The 17,656-nt window shown below is 39.5% G+C and overlaps 1 protein-coding gene across 2 annotated transcripts in view; it reads right to left on the bottom strand.

Moving 5' to 3' along the window:
- camk1da (calcium/calmodulin-dependent protein kinase 1Da) overlaps positions 1-17,656 on the bottom strand; it is a 135,143-nt gene that overhangs the window by 39,564 nt on the left and 77,923 nt on the right. For both annotated transcript variants that reach the window (XM_062066349.1, XM_062066350.1), the window contains exons 3-4: positions 5,824-5,898; positions 1,359-1,497 (exon numbers count right to left, since the gene is read on the bottom strand). In XM_062066349.1, coding sequence (XP_061922333.1) covers positions 1,359-1,497; positions 5,824-5,898 — 214 coding nt within the window. The remainder of the gene's footprint in view (positions 1-1,358; positions 1,498-5,823; positions 5,899-17,656) is intronic.

Raw genomic sequence — 17,656 nt, 5'->3', positions numbered from 1 at the left:
TGTGAAAATGAAAGCTCCCGTCCTCAATAGCAGTTTTGTCCAGCAGGCAGTTGAAGTGTCCACCCTCAGGGCAGTTGAAGTGTCCACCAGGGCATCAGGAAGATAAAAAATGGACCTTTCCAAGAGACATCCTGACACTGCAAGGACTATGCAAATTGCACATAAAAACCTTCTGCTATCAACCCTTTTTTTGCACTAAAAAGGTATAATATTGACACATCCTTGGCTGCTAAGACAGCACTTGTCCACAGTCATCAGATTGTTTACATGCGTATCATATACAGTATGTCTTCTGTATCATATACAGCAGGGGTGTCAAACTCATTTTAGATCGGGGGCCACATGGAGAAAAATCTACTCCCAGGTGGGCCGGACAGGTAAAATCACGGCACGATAACTTAAAAATAAAGACAAATTCAGATTGTTTTCTTTGTTTAAAAAAAGAACAAGAAAATTCTGAAAATGTACAAATCATAATGTTGTTGTATTTTTTTTTACACTTACATGTTGCGGTTAATAGTATTCTATCTTTATTTGTCGTTATTTATATTTTCTGAATACATTATGTGATAATGTTCATCAGTCAACTCATTGGTGTTAATTTTCTATCTATTACGATAAAAAAATTATATCAAAATCAAATTACAGGATGTCATTCATGTAAGTTTGCTCATTTTCCTTAACTGGTGCACTAACATCATGTGGTTTATTTTATTTTTTTACATATGTAGCATAATCTACAAAGATGCAAATAATTGCTATTGTGACATCTAGTGGACACATTTAGAACAGCAGTTTCTTTCATTCAAAAATTTTGGTTCATTTTTATACTTAGCAAACTCATCCCGCAGGCCGGATAAAACCTGTCCGCGGGCCTGATCCGGCCCACGGGCCGTACGTTTGACACCCCTGATATACAGCATGTCTTCTGTATCATATACAGTATGTCTTCTGTATCATATACAGTATGTCTTCTGTATCATATACAGTATGTCTTCTGTATCATATACAGCATGTCTTCTGTATCGTATACAGTATGTCTTCTGTATCATATACAGTATGTCTTCTGTATCATGTACAGTATGTCTTCTTCAACACCTGTAAGACACCATCTGCACTTGTATTATTATTGTTACTATAGCAGTTAGATATGTGTCACTTTACCATTTGTGTCTGGTCTAGTCTACACACGGGATGGTGAGGAAGGCAATGTCCATTCCTTGCATGTCTTGTACGTGTGGAGAATTGACAATAAAGCTGACTTTGACTTAAGTCTTACTTTTCTTTTAGTGTTTCTTAAAGTCAGAAAGTTGCCGGGTGAAAAAGAGTTGGTGGTTGTTAGCGTGCAAGGATGATACCTTCAGGTCTCTGTGGACGATGCCCATGTTGTGCAGGTAGTTGACAGCATCCAGCACTTGTCGGATGAGCGTGCTGGCGTCTTTCTCCGTGTAGAAGCCTTTCTCAACGATCCGGTCAAAAAGCTCGCCGCCTGACACCCTGCAGAATGATGACATCATACGTGCAAAAGATGAAAAATGCAGCTATGCTAACAATCCTAAAAAACATCATACTGTATATATAAACGGAATACAATGATTTGCAAATCATTTTCAACCCATATTCAGTTGAATATGCTACAAAGACAACATATTTCATGTTCAAACTCATAAACATTGCAAATAATCATTAACTTTAGAATTTGATGGCAGCAACACGTGACAAAGAAGTTGGGAAAGGTGGCAATAAATACTGATAAAGTTGAGGAATGCTCATCAAACACTTATTTGGAACATCCCACAGGTGTGCAGGCAAATTGGGAACAGGTGGGTGCCATGATTGGGTATAAAAGTAGATTCCATGAAATGCTCAGTCATTCACAAACAAGGATGGGGCGAGGGTCACCACTTTGTCAACAAATGCCTGAGCAAATTGTTGAACAGTTTAAGAAAAACCTTTCTCAAGCAGCTATTGCAAGGAATTTAGGGATTTCACCATCTACGCTCCGTAATATCATCAAAGGGTTCAGAGAATCTGGAGAAATCACTGCACGTAAGCAGCTAAGCCTGTGACCTTCCATCCCTCAGGCTGTACTGCATCAACAAGCCACATCAGTGTGTAAAGGATATCACCACATGGGCTCAGGAACACTTCAGAAACCCACTGTCAGTAACTACAGTTGGTCGCTACATCTGTAAGTGCAAGTTGAAACTCTCCCATGGAAGGCAAAAACCGTTTATCAACAACACCCAGAAACGCCGTCGGCTTCGCTGGGCCTGAGCTCATCTAAGATGGACTGATACAAAGTGGAAAAGTGTTCTGTGGTCTGACGAGTCCACATTTCAAATTGTTTTTGGAAACTGTGGACGTCGTGTCCTCCGGACCAAAGAGGAAAAGAACCATCCGGATTGTTATAGGCGCAAAGTGTAAAAGGCAGCATGTGTGATGGTATGGGGGTGTATTAGTGCCGAAGACATGGGTAACTTACACATCTGTGAAGGCACCATTAATGCTGAAAGGTACATACAGCTTTTGGAGCAACATATGTTGCCATCCAAGCAACGTTATCATGGACGCCCCTGCTTATTTTAGCAAGACAATGCCAAGCCACGTGTTACATCAACGTGGCTTCATAGTGAAAGAGTGCGGGTACTAGACTGGCCTGCCTGTAGTCCAGACCTGTCTCCCATTGAAAATGTGTGGCGCATTATGAAGCCTAAAATAGCACAAGGGAGACCCCCGGACTGTTGAACAACTTAAGCTGTACATCAAGCAAGAATGGGAAAGAATTCCACCTGAGAAGCTTCAAAAATGTGTCTCTTCAGTTCCCAAACCTTTACTGAGTGTTGTTAAAAGGAAAGGCCATGTAACACAGTGGTGAACATGCCCTTTCCCAACTACTTTGGCACATGTTGCAGCCATGAAATTCTAAGTTAATTATTATTTGCAAAAAAAAAATAAAGTTAATGAGTTTGAACATCAAATATGTTGTCTTTGTAGCATATTCAACTGAATATGGCTTGAAAATGATTTGCAAATCATTGTATTCCGTTTATATTTACATCTAACACAATTTCCCAACTCATATGGAAACGGGGTTTGTATGTCTATCACGATGTATAATGATATCGTTTTCTGGGCCCAGCCTCTGTGTGTTGGCGCCTCACATCAGGATGTGAATGACCATTCCAGTCCTGTGATGGCCAGGGATGTGTTGACAGGTGTGAAAAAGTCCATTTCAATTGTGCAGGTGGAGGGCGAAAGGTGGCGCTGATGGAAATGAGGCGTAAAGGCCAGGACAAAGAGCGGCAGGACAAAGAGCGGCAGGACAAAGAGCGGCAGGACAAAAGGCGATACAGGCACAGGTGAAATGAGAAATGAGGACAAAGAAGCAGAGAACGTCTTCACTCATTTCTCCTTCCAAGTAGAAACCTCTGAGAGTGGAACTAAAGTCCTGCTTCATCGGGGCGGTGCTGGGACCAGGAAAGTTCTGTTGATTGGATCATTCATGAAAAGAGCTTTTCCTGTAGTCTGGCCAACATTGACTTGACATCAAGGTCAACATTCTGACTGAGTGACCTCATCACTTCCTAATATAATATAATATAATGTATATAATATATATAAATGACCTCATCACTTCCTAATATAATATAATATAATATATATAATATATATGAGTGACCTCATCACTTCCTAATATAATATAATATAATAAATATAATATATGAGTGACCACATCCCTTCCTAATATAATATAATATAATATATATAAGCTTTGTCATGATCCACGAGCATTAGCTGATCATACAAGTCACATGTCATCCTTCCTCTGTAACCATAACAACGTGTCTTTCACGTAGTGCACACTGGAGGTCACCTAAAGGTCAACCTGCTGGTCTCCAACACTGACCATCCAAGCGTTTGTGTATTGTGTCACGAGCATGCAGGAAGTGTTGCCTTTTGATGAAAAGTGGTGTAATATGAATTGCAGGTCAACGTGTGATGGAAAACATTTATTTGTGTCTGCTTGCACAAACTGCAGCATTTGTGTAAGAAACACATTCTGACTTCTCCCTTCTCGTCTTCTTTATTCCAGTTAGCAGTGCACCATTGTCTCACGCTGACTTGAGTTGCACCGTATGCTCTCTCCCCTCTCCAAACTGAGCCTACTCCCTCCCTCCCGACCTTATAAAGAATAAGGCGTCTCTCTTCCTATTGCGCAATCCTTACATACACTATATTGCCAAAAGTATTTGGCCACCTGCCTTGACTCACATATGAAGTTGAAGTGCCATCCCATTCCTAACCCATAGGGTTCAATATGACACCTTTTGCAGCTATTACAGCTTCAACTCTTCTGGGAAGGCTGTCCACAAGGTTGCAGAGTGTGTTCATAGCAATTTTCCACCATTCTTCCAAGAGTGCATTGGTGAGGTCACACACTGATGTTGGTGGAGAAGGCCTGGCTCTCGGTCTCCGTTCTAATTCATCCCAAAGGTGTTTTATTGGGTTCAGGTCAGGACTCTGTGCAGGCCAGTCAAGTTCATCCACACCAGACTCTGTCATCCATGTCGTTATGGACCTTGCTTTGTGCACTGGTGCACAGTCATGTTGGAAGAGGAAGGGGCCCGCTCCAAACTGGGAGCATGGAATTGTCCAAAATGTTTTGGTATCCTGGAGCATTCAAAGTTCCTTTCACTGGAACTAAGGGGCCAAGCCCAACTCCTGAAAAACAACCCCGCACCATAATTCCTCCTCCACCAAACACACTCGACACAATGCAGTCCGAAATGTAGCGTTGTCCTGGCAACCTCCAAAGCCAGACTGGTCCATCAGATGTAAAAGTGTGATTCCTCAGTCCAGAGAAGGCGTCTCCACTGCTCTAGAGTCCAGTGGTGATGTCCTTTACACCACTGCATCCCACGCTTTGCATTGGACTTGGTGATGTATGGCTTAGATGCAGCTGCTCGGCCATGGAAAGCCATTCCATGAAGCTCTCTGCGTACTGTACGTGGGCTAATTGGAAGGTGACATGAAGTTTGGAGCTGTGTAGCAAGTGACTGTGCAGAAAGTCTTTGCACTATGCTGACCTCTCTGTCAGTTTACCTGGCCTACCACTTGGTGGCTGAGTTGCTGTTGTTCCCAAACTCTTCACTTTTCTTACAATAAAGTTGACTTTGGAATATTTAGGAACGAGGAAATTTCAGGACTGGATTTGTTGCACAGGTGGCATCTTATGACAGTTCCACGCTGGAAATCACTGAAAGCGGCCCATTCTTTCACAAATGTTTCTCATCATTTGGATGGGTGGCCAAATACTTTTGGCAATATAGTGTACATTGCTAGAAATGTGACCTGTGCCTTTTGAAAAGCTTTCATATAAATGGAATCAAGTAGTCAAAACAAATACAATTGTCTTTGAGAATAGATGTATACATAACTTTGAGAATAGATGTATACATAACTTTGAGAATAGATGTATACATAACGCGTATACGTTCTATTTCTCTCTCTGCTTCATAAAATGTAACATTTAAAGACAGGATGTGAAGAAAGTAAATGCTGACATGCAGAAGGGTTAGCATCAAATAAGCTCTGATTCATCCTACTCCTTTTCGAACATGTTAAATTAACAGAAGTGGGTAGAGTAGCCAAAAAAGACGTTATTGTTACTTTAAAGCGGAGGTTCTTAACCTTTTTGACCTAGGGACCTAACTTTTCCACCACAGAGAGGTCTGGGCCCCATTCCAATATTAACACTGACTTAGCACAATTACACCCAAAGTAATTGTTGATAACCACGTTTGGAAGGAATGAACTCACAGCTGCATGATGAGATAGAGGTGGTCCGGACTCTCGTAGATGTCCTCCAGAGCCACAATGTTCTCATGTTGGATCCTGCAAAGAAGACACTTGTTACAAGTCGCATCTTCATTCATGAACAAGTCAATGAGTCATATCACTAATCATGGTCAATGAGTCATATCAAAAATAATGGTCAATGAGTCATATCAATAATAATGGTCAATGAGTCATATCACTAATAATGGTCAATGAGTCATATCACTAATAATGGTCAATGAGTCATATCACTAATAATGGTCAATGAGTCATATCACTAATAATGGTCAATGAGTCAGATCACTAATAATGGTCAATGAGTCAGATCACTAATAATGGTCAATGAGTCATATCACTAATCATGGTCAATGACTCATATCACTAATCATGGTCAATGAGTCGTATCACTAATAATGGTCAATGAGTCATATCACTAATAATGGTCAATGAGTCATATCACTAATCATGGTCAATGAGTCATATCATTAATAATGGTCAATGAGTCATATCATTAATAATGGTCAATGAGTCACATCACTAATAATGGTCAATGAGTCATATCATTAATAATGGTCAATGAGTCAAATCACGAATAATGGTCAATGAGTCATATCATTAATAATGGTCAATGAGTCAGATCACTAATAATGGTCAATGGGTCATATCACTAATAATGGTCAATGAGTCATATCACTAATAATGGTCAATGAGTCATATCATTAATAATGGTCAATGAGTCATATCACTAATCATGGTCAATGAGTCAGATCACTAATAATGGTCAATGAGTCATATCACTAATCATGGTCAATGAGTCAGATCACTAATAATGGTCAATGAGTCATATCACTAATAATGGTCAATGAGTCATATCACTAATCATGGTCAATGAGTCATATCACTAATCATGGTCAATGAGTCATATCACTAATCATGGCCAATGAGTCAGATCACTAATAATGGTCAATGAGTCATATCACTAATAATGGTCAATGAGTCAGATCACTAATAATGGTCAATGAGTCATATCACTAATAATGGTCAATGAGTCATATCACTAATAATGGTCAATGAGTCATATCACTAATAATGGTCAATGACTCATATCACTAATCATGGTCAATGAGTCATATCACTAATCATGGTCAATGAGTCATATCACTAATCATGGTCAATGAGTCATATCACTAATCATGGCCAATGAGTCAGATCACTAATAATGGTCAATGAGTCATATCACTAATAATGGTCAATGAGTCATATCACTAATAATGGTCAATGAGTCATATCACTAATCATGGTCAATGAGTCATATCACTAATCATGGTCAATGAGTCATATCACTAATCATGGCCAATGAGTCAGATCACTAATAATGGTCAATGAGTCATATCACTAATAATGGTCAATGAGTCAGATCACTAATAATGGTCAATGAGTCATATCACTAATAATGGTCAATGAGTCATATCACTAATAATGGTCAATGAGTCATATCACTAATAATGGTCAATGACTCATATCACTAATCATGGTCAATGAGTCATATCACTAATCATGGTCAATGAGTCATATCACTAATAATGGTCAATGAGTCAGATCACTAATAATGGTCAATGAGTCATATCACTAATAATGTTTCCATTGAGAGTCTTCTGCCTTCACACACATCCTTTATTCCACCAGGCACAATCTTCCTTCCTAGTCCTGAAGAGTCCATTTAAATCCATTCTCAGTTCAACACCTTTCTCCATTCAGACCCATTTAAGCAATATATATTCATTAGCATTTCAATTATAATGAAACTTTTTCAAAGCAGGTTAAAGGTTTGAAAAACGCATTTTGGTTGACGTCAAAATGTCTTTTAAAAAATTGATTTTTATAACAAAATGAAAATACTAACAATACATGTTATGAACCAATTTTGGAAAATGATGAATTTGGATGAATTGGAATCACAGTTCAGCTGCAAATCTATTTTTTGTGCACTCCTATTTGTGTCATTGACATAAACCACTGCCTAGGAACGATTTGTGTCATTGACATAAACCACTGCCTAGGGACTATTTGTGTCATTGACATAAACCACTGCCTAGGAACTATTTGTGTCATTGACATAAACTACTGCCTAGGAACTATTTGTGTCATTGACATAAACCACTGCGTAGGAACTATTTGTGTCATTGACATAAACCACTGCCTAGGAACTATTTGTGTCATTGACATAAACCACTGCCAAAGGACTATTTGTGTCATTGACATAAACTACTGCCTACGAACTATTTGTGTCATTGACATAAACCACTGCCTAGGAACTATTTGTGTCATTGACATAATCTACTGCCTAGGAACTATTTGTGTCTTTGACATAAACCACTGCCTAGGAACTATTTGTGTCATTGACATAAACCACTGCCTAGGAACTATTTGTGTCATTGACATAAACCTCTGCCTAGGAACTATTTTTGTCATTGACATAAACCACTGCCTTGGAACTATTTGTGTCATTGACATAAACCACTGCGTAGGAACTATTTGTGTCATTGACATAAACCACTGCCTAGGAACTATTTGTGTCATTGACATAAACCACTGCCTAGGAACTATTTGTGTCATTGACATAAACCACTGCCTAGGAACTATTTGTGTCATTGACATAAACCACTGCCAAAGGACTATTTATGTCATTGACAAACTACTGCCTAGGAACTATTTGTGTCATTGACATAAACCACTGCCTAGGAACTATTTGTGTCATTGACATAATCTACTGCCTAGGAACTATTTGTGTCTTTGACATAAACCACTGCCTAGGAACTATTTGTGTCATTGACATAAACCACTGCCTAGGAACTATTTGTGTCATTGACATAAACCTCTGCCTAGGAACTATTTTTGTCATTGACATAAACCACTGCCTTGGAACTATTTGTGTCATTGACATAAACCACTGCATAGGAACTATTTGTGTCATTGACATAAACCACTGCCTTGGAACTATTTGTGTCATTGACATAAACCACTGCCTAGGAACTATTTGTGTCATTGACATAAACTACTGCCTAGGAACTATTTGTGTCATTGACATAAACCACTGCCTAGGAACTATTTGTGTCATTGACATAAACCACAGCCTAGGAACTATTTGTGTCATTGACATAAACCACTGCCTAGGAACTATTTGTGTCTTTGACATAAACCTCTGCCTAGGAACTATTTGTGTCATTGACATAAACTACTGCCTAGGAACTGTTTGTGTCATTGACATAAACCACTGCCTAGGAACTATTTGTGTCATTGACATAAACCACTGCCTAGGAACTATTTGTGTCATTGACATAAACCACTGCCTAGGAACTATTTGTGTCATTGACATAAACCACTGCCTAGGAACTATTTGTGTCATTGACATAAACTACTGCCTAGGAACTATTTGTGTCATTGACATAAACCACTGCCTAGGAACTATTTGTGTCTTTGACATAGACCACTGCCTTGGAACTATTTGTGTCATTGACATAAACCACTGCCTAGGAACTATTTGTGTCAGTGACATAAACCACTGTCTTGGAACTATTTGTGTCATTGACATAAACCACTGCCTAGGAACTATTTGTGTCATTGACATAAACCACTGCCTAGGAACTGTTTGTGTCATTGACATAAACCACTGCCTAGGAACTATTTGTGTCATTGACATAAACCACTGCCTAGGAACTATTTGTGTCATTGACATAAACCACTGCCTAGGAACTATTTTTGTCATTGACATAAACCACTGCCTAGAAACTATTTGTGTCATTGACATAAACCACTGCCTAGGAACTATTTGTGTCATTGACATAAACCACTGCCTAGGAACTATTTGTGTCATTGACATAAACCACTGTCTTGGAACTATTTGTGTCATTGACATAAACCACTGCCTTGGAACTATTTGTGTCATTGACATAAACCACTGCCTAGGAACTATTTGTGTCATTGACATAAACCACTGCCTTGGAACTATTTGTGTCATTGACATAAACCACTGCCTAGGAACTATTTATGTCATTGACATAAACCACTGCCTAGGAACTATTTGTGTCATTGACATAAACCACTGCCTCGGAACTATTTGTGTCATTGACATAAACCACTGCCTTGGAACTATTTGTGTCATTGACATAAACCACTGCCTCGGAACTATTCGTGTCATTGACATAAACCACTGCCTCGGAACTATTTGTGTCATTGACATAAACCACTGCCTAGGAACTATTTGTGTCATTGACATAAACCACTGCCTAGGAACTGTTTGTGTCATTGACATAAACCACTGCCTAGGAACTATTTGTGTCATTGACATAAACCACTGCCTAGGAACTATTTGTGTCATTGACATAAACCACTGCCTAGGAACTATTTGTGTCATTGACATAAACCACTGCCTAGGAACTATTTGTGTCATTGACATAAACTACTGCCTAGGAACTATTTGTGTCATTGACATAAACCACTGCCTAGGAACTATTTGTGTCTTTGACATAGACCACTGCCTTGGAACTATTTGTGTCATTGACATAAACCACTGCCTAGGAACTATTTGTGTCAGTGACATAAACCACTGTCTTGGAACTATTTGTGTCATTGACATAAACCACTGCCTAGGAACTATTTGTGTCATTGACATAAACCACTGCCTAGGAACTGTTTGTGTCATTGACATAAACCACTGCCTAGGAACTATTTGTGTCATTGACATAAACCACTGCCTAGGAACTATTTGTGTCATTGACATAAACCACTGCCTAGGAACTATTTTTGTCATTGACATAAACCACTGCCTAGAAACTATTTGTGTCATTGACATAAACCACTGCCTAGGAACTATTTGTGTCATTGACATAAACCACTGCCTAGGAACTATTTGTGTCATTGACATAAACCACTGTCTTGGAACTATTTGTGTCATTGACATAAACCACTGCCTTGGAACTATTTGTGTCATTGACATAAACCACTGCCTAGGAACTATTTGTGTCATTGACATAAACCACTGCCTTGGAACTATTTGTGTCATTGACATAAACCACTGCCTAGGAACTATTTATGTCATTGACATAAACCACTGCCTAGGAACTATTTGTGTCATTGACATAAACCACTGCCTCGGAACTATTTGTGTCATTGACATAAACCACTGCCTTGGAACTATTTGTGTCATTGACATAAACCACTGCCTCGGAACTATTCGTGTCATTGACATAAACCACTGCCTCGGAACTATTTGTGTCATTGACATAAACCACTGCCTAGGAACTATTTGTGTCATTGACATAAACCACTGCCTAGGAACTATTTGTGTCATTGACATAAACCACTGCCTAGGAACTATTTGTGTCATTGACATAAACCACTGCCTAGGAACTATTTGTGTCATTGACATAAACCACTGCCTAGGAACTATTTGTGTCATTGACATAAACCACTGCCTAGGAACTATTTGTGTCATTGACATAAACCACTGCCTAGGAACTATTTGTGTCATTGACATAAACCACTGCCTAGGAACTATTTGTCTCATTGACATAAACTACTGCCTGGGAACTATTTGTGTCATTGACATAAACCACTGCCTAGGAACTATTTATGTCATTGACATAAACCACTGCCTTGGAACTATTTGTGTCATTGACATAAACCACTGCCTTGGAACTATTTGTGTCATTGACATAAACCACTGCCTTGGAACTATTTGTGTCATTGACATAAACCACTGCCTTGGAACTATTTGTGTCATTGACATAAACCACTGCCTTGGAACTATTTGTGTCATTGACATAAACCACTGCCTTGGAACTATTTGTGTCATTGACATAAACCACTGCCTAGGAACTATTTGTGTCATTGACATAAACCACTGCCTTGGAACTCTTTGTGTCATTGACATAAACCACTGCCTAGGAACTATTTGTGTCATTGACATAAACCACTGCCTAGGAACTATTTGTGTCATTGACATAAACCACTGCCTAGGAACTATGCCAGCAAACATTGAAACCACCTTGACGACTTCTTCAATGAGGTCCTGATGTTCAGCAACACAAACACAACATTGAAACAACATGCGACTTGACAACGTTTAATCAATGTCAGGTTGTGACGTTGATTTGACATTGACATTTGGTCATTTCTCAACCAACAACATGGATCCAACGTCAGACATCAACGTTGCATCAATGTACAAATACAACTATTTAGCAAGGTTGTTTCCAAGTCACTTTTAAAGGACATGTACGTATAATCATTGTCTTGTGCCTGCTGGGATATAATTGTAATAAACACATGTGTATTTGTGGAGGGAGGTGTAGCCAGCACTGCTTGTAGGAGGAAAAGTCACCGCCGCTGTCCGTGGTGCTGAGGACGAGCGCCATCGGGCAGGGGCGGGGCATGTGCTGACGGTGAGACACAGCTGGCAGGTGATTAGATTTCCCAGGTGGTACGTGTTAATCTACAAACCCCGTTTCCATATGAGTTGGGAAATTGTGTTATATGTAAATATAAACAGAATACAATGATTTGCAAATCCTTTTCAAGCCATATTGAGTTGAATATGCTACAAAGACAACATATTTGATGTTCAAACTCATAAACTTTTTTTTTTTTTGCAAACAATAATTAACTTAGAATTTCATGGCTGCAACACGTGCCAAAGTAGTTGGGAAAGGGCATGTTCACCACTGTGTTACATGGCCTTTCCTTTTAACAACACTCAATAAACGATTGGGAACTGAGGAAACTAATTGTTGAAGCTTTGAAAGTGGAATTCTTTCCCATTCTTGTTTTATGTAGAGCTTCAGTCGTTCAACAGTCCGGGGTCTCCACTGTCGTATTTTACGCTTCATAATGCGCCACACATTTTCGATGGGAGACAGGTCTGGACTGCAGGCGGGCCAGGAAAGTACCCGCGCTCTTTTTTTTTACTGAGCCACGCTGTTGTAACACGTGCTGAATGTGGCTTGGAATTGTCTTACTGAAATAAGCAGGGGCGTCCATGAAAAAGACGGCGCTTAGATGGCAGCATATGTTGTTCCAAAAGCTGTATGTACCTTTCAGCATTAATGGTGCCTTCACAGATGTGTAAGTTACCCATGTCTTGGCCACTAATACACCCCCATACCATCACACATGCTGGCTTTTACACTTTGCGTCGATAACAGACTGGATGGTTCGCTTCCCCTTTGGTCCGGATGACACGATGTCGAATATTTCCAAAAACAATTTGAAATGTGGACTCGTCAGACCACAGAACACTTTTCCACTTTGTATCAGTCCATCTTAGATGAGCTCGGGCCCAGCGAAGCCGACGGCGTTTCTGGGTGTTGTTGATAAACGGTTTTTGCCTTCCATGGGAGAGTTTTAACTTGCACTTACAGATGTAGCGACCAACTGTAGTTACTGACAGTGGGTTTCTGAAGTGTTCCTGAGCCCATGTGGTGATATCCTTTACACACTGATGTGGCTTGTTGATGCAGTACAGCCTGAGGGATGGAAGGTCACGGGCTTAGCTGCTTACGTGCAGTGATTTCTCCAGATTCTCTGAACCCTTTGATGATATTACGGAGCGTAGATGGTGAAATCCCTAAATTCCTTGCAATAGCAACTTGAGAAAGGTTTTTCTTAAACTGTTCAACAATTTGCTCAGGCATTTGTTGACAAAGTGGTGACCCTCGCCCCATCCTTGTTTGTGAATGACTGAGCATTTCATGGAATCTACTTTTATACCCAATCATGGCACCCACCTGTTCCCAATTTGCCTGTTCACCTGTGGGATGTTCCAAATAAGTGTTTGATGAGCATTCCTCAACTTTATCAGTATTTATTGCCACCTTTCCCAACTTCTTTGTCACGTGTTGCTGGCATCAAATTCTAAAGTTAATGATTATTTGCAAAAAGAAAAATGTTTATGAGTTTGAACATCAAATATGTTGTCTTTGTAGCATATTCAACTGACTATGGCTTGAAAATGATTTGCAAATCATTGTATTCCGTTTATATTTACATCTAACACAATTTCCCAACTCATATGGAAACGGGGTTTGTAATCATCTGTTGTCTTTAAGAGTGAGCGGCCAAGTGCAGGAGGGAGAGGAAGTTTGGAGAGTCACTTTCTGAGAGAGAAAACTTTGCATAAAAACATGTGATCATTAAAAACCTTGTTAAAGCTGCACGCTGGACTCGTGTGCCGTGTCTGACTGTGGGACTTCCACAGTATTGTATGCTTATTAACATTGAATAAAAGAAAAAAAGATCAACTTACGACAAAGCATAACTTTATTATCATTCTTTTTCAAGATTGAAAATGCATCAACATGCCTGCAATGACAAAGAAAATCCTTATTCAACTTTAAAACCTTTTTGACCAAATTTGCTGCTGACAAATGAAATGCAAGTCAATAAATACAAAAACATTCCAATTGATTAGCAACATTAACAATATATGAAACACATAAATGAATACAATTATTTTTTGGAACGTCTACATAGAGCACGTTTGCTAGTGCACGTCTTTTTGGAAGCCTGATACTGATAAAGCACGCTCCCACTACTTGACAACTACTAGCATAGATATATAGCCCTTGTTCAGGTCTAATATCGCCATGGTTACACAGAGGCCATGTTTGTCTGCAGAGTTAACATGTGATCACCTCCTAATATGATTACAAGCATTTCTTCTTGGGGAGCACACACACACACACACACACACACACACACACACACACACACACACACACACACACACACACACACACACACACACACACACACACGCACACACGCACAGACTCCCAGGTGAGTATGTCAGTCATTACAAGTGTACGACTGCTGTGTTGGCAGAGTTGTGATGTGACTCATTTGTAGACGTGTGCACAAAAAGGTGGAAACAGTGTGTGTGTGTGTGTGTGTGTGTGTGTGTGTGTGTGTGTGTGTGTGTGTGTGTGTGTGTGTGTGTGTGTGCACTTGTCTTGTGTGGACATACACTTGATAAACCACCCTTTCTGTGAGGATCTTTTGACTTGTGAGGACATTTGCCTGGTCCTCACAACTACAGAAGTAAAATATTTTTTTTACTTTGTGTGTTTTGCATTCTGAAGTGAGGTTGCAACTAGGGATGTCCGATAAATGTTTTAAAATGTAATATCGGAAATTATTGGTATCGTTTTTTTATTATCGGTATCGTTTTTTTTTTTTTTTTTTTTTTTTTGTTTGTTTGTTTTTTGTATTAAATCAACATAAAAAAAACACAAGATACACTTACAATTCGTGCACCAACCCAAAAAAAACTCCTTCCCCCATTTACACTCATTCACACAAAAGTGTTGTTTCTTTCTGTTATTAATATTCTGGTTCCTACATTATATATCAATATATATCAATACAGTCTGCAAGGGATACAGTCCGTAAGCACACATGATTGTGCGTGCTGCTGGTCCACTAATAGTACTAACCTTTAACAGTTAATTTTACTCATTTTCATTCATTACTAGTTTCTATGTAACTGTTTTTATATTGTTTTACTTTCTTTATTATTCAAGAAAATGTTTTTAATTTATTTATCTTATTTTATTAATTTTTTAAAAAAGTACCTTATCTTCACCATACCTGGTTGTCCAAATTAGGCATAATAATGTGTTAATTCCACGACTGTATATATCGGTTGATATCGGTATCGGTAATTAAAGAGTTGGACAATATCGGAATATCGGATATGGGCAAAAAGCCATTATCGGATATCCCTGGTTGCAACTCTTTACTCCCACCTAGGGCTAGATATATATTTTTTTCATCATTCTAGCTATAGTGGAAAGGGGGGCCCTCACAACCTACTAACCAAACATGGGTCCACACAAAGTAGGCAAGACATGTATGTGTGTGTGTGTGCGTGTGCGTGTGTGTGTGTGTGTGTGTGTGTGTGTGTGTGTGTGTGTGTGTGTGTGTGCGCGCGTGTTTTTAAGGGCTGATAATGTGTGGGTGCTGCAAAAAAGCCAAGAGTACGCCAGAGGAGTGGTTTTCCTTCAAGTACTTGTGGATGGAGACCATACTTTCTGGGAAGGGCAAAGTATTTTCCGGAGAATATTTTGTGGTGAACAGGTTAAAAAAAAACACTTTTGGGGGGAATTGTGCCTATCGTTCACAATCATTATGAGAGACAAGAAGACAAAAGGTTGTTTTTTTTTGCATTCTAACATGTAAAAATGGTCTCGTTCTTGGTGGCTAGCAATGCAGCTAATGTTAGCAATCAACTCTACCTCTAAGTCACTTTAAAAATACATTCAACAATACTTCATGTACATTGTGTAACCTGTATAATAACCAAGTTGTAGCAACATTGTTATTGTAAGAGAGAACACTGAGGAACTCTTTTTCTAGCGTACTAACACACTAGCCATAAAAGCTAACTACAGAAAGAGATAAGCTAGCTTCTACAACAACACACAACAGAGAGTGTGTAATACACAACACAATGTGATACAACGCCAATCTGTAGTGAGTGAAAAACATGAACAATCATATATCTGTAATGTACAAACCCCGTTTCCATATGAGTTGGGAAATTGTGTTAGATGTAAATATAAACGGAATACAATGATTTGCAAATCATTTTCAAGCCATATTCAGTTGAATATGCTACAAAGACAACATATTTGATGTTCAAACTCATAAACTTTATTTTTTTTGCAAATAATCATTAACTTTAGAATTTGATGCCAGCAACACGTGACAAAGAAGTTGGGAAAGGTGGCAATAAATACTGATAAAGTTGAGGAATGCTCATCAAACACTTATTTGGAACATCCCACAGGTGAACAGGCTAATTGGGAACAGGTGGGTGCCATGATTGGGTATAAAAGTAGATTCCATGAAATGCTCAGTCATTCACAAACAAGGATGGGGCGAGGGTCACCACTTTGTCAACAAATGCGTGAGCAAATTGTTGAACAGTTTAAGAAAAACCTTTCTCAAGCAGCTATTGCAAGGAATTTAGGGATTTCACCATCTACGCTCCGTAATATCATCAAAGGGTTCAGAGAATCTGGAGAAATCACTGCACGTAAGCAGCTAAGCCCGTGACCTTCCATCCCTCAGGCTGTACTGCATCAACAAGCCACATCAGTGTGTAAAGGATATCACCACATGGGCTCAGGAACACTTCAGAAACCCACTGTCAGTAACTACAGTTGGTCGCTACATCTGTAAGTGCAAGTTAAAACTCTCCTCTGCAAGGCGAAAACCGTTTATCAACAACACCCAGAAACGCCGTCAGCTTCGCTGGGTCTGAGCTCATCTAAGATGGACTGATACAAAGTGGAAAAGTGTTCTGTGGTCTGACAAGTCCACATTTCAAATTGTTTTTGGAAACTGTGGACGTCGTGTCCTCCAGACCAAAGAGGAAAAGAACCATCCGGATTGTTATAGGCGCAAAGTGTAAAAGGCAGCATGTGTGATGGTATGGGGGTGTATTAGTGCCCAAGACATGGGTAACTTACACATCTGTGAAGGCACCATTAATGCTGAAAGGTACATACAGCTTTTGGAGCAACATATGTTGCCATCCAAGCAACGTTACCATGGACGCCCCTGCTTATTTCAGCAAGACAATGCCAAGCCACGTGTTACATCAACGTGGCTTCATAGTAAAAGAGTGCGGGTACTAGACTGGCCTGCCTGTAGTCCAGACCTGTCTCCCATTGAAAAGGTGTGAAGCCTAAAATAGCACAAGGGAGACCCCCGGACTGTTGAACAACTTAAGCTGTACATCAAGCAAGAATGG

The sequence above is a fragment of the Entelurus aequoreus genome, linkage group LG12 (assembly GCF_033978785.1).
Source record: "Entelurus aequoreus isolate RoL-2023_Sb linkage group LG12, RoL_Eaeq_v1.1, whole genome shotgun sequence".
Classification (NCBI taxonomy): Eukaryota; Metazoa; Chordata; class Actinopteri; order Syngnathiformes; family Syngnathidae; genus Entelurus; species Entelurus aequoreus.
Note: the sequence above shows the minus strand (reverse complement) of the source record. Positions and strands in the feature narration are given on the sequence as shown.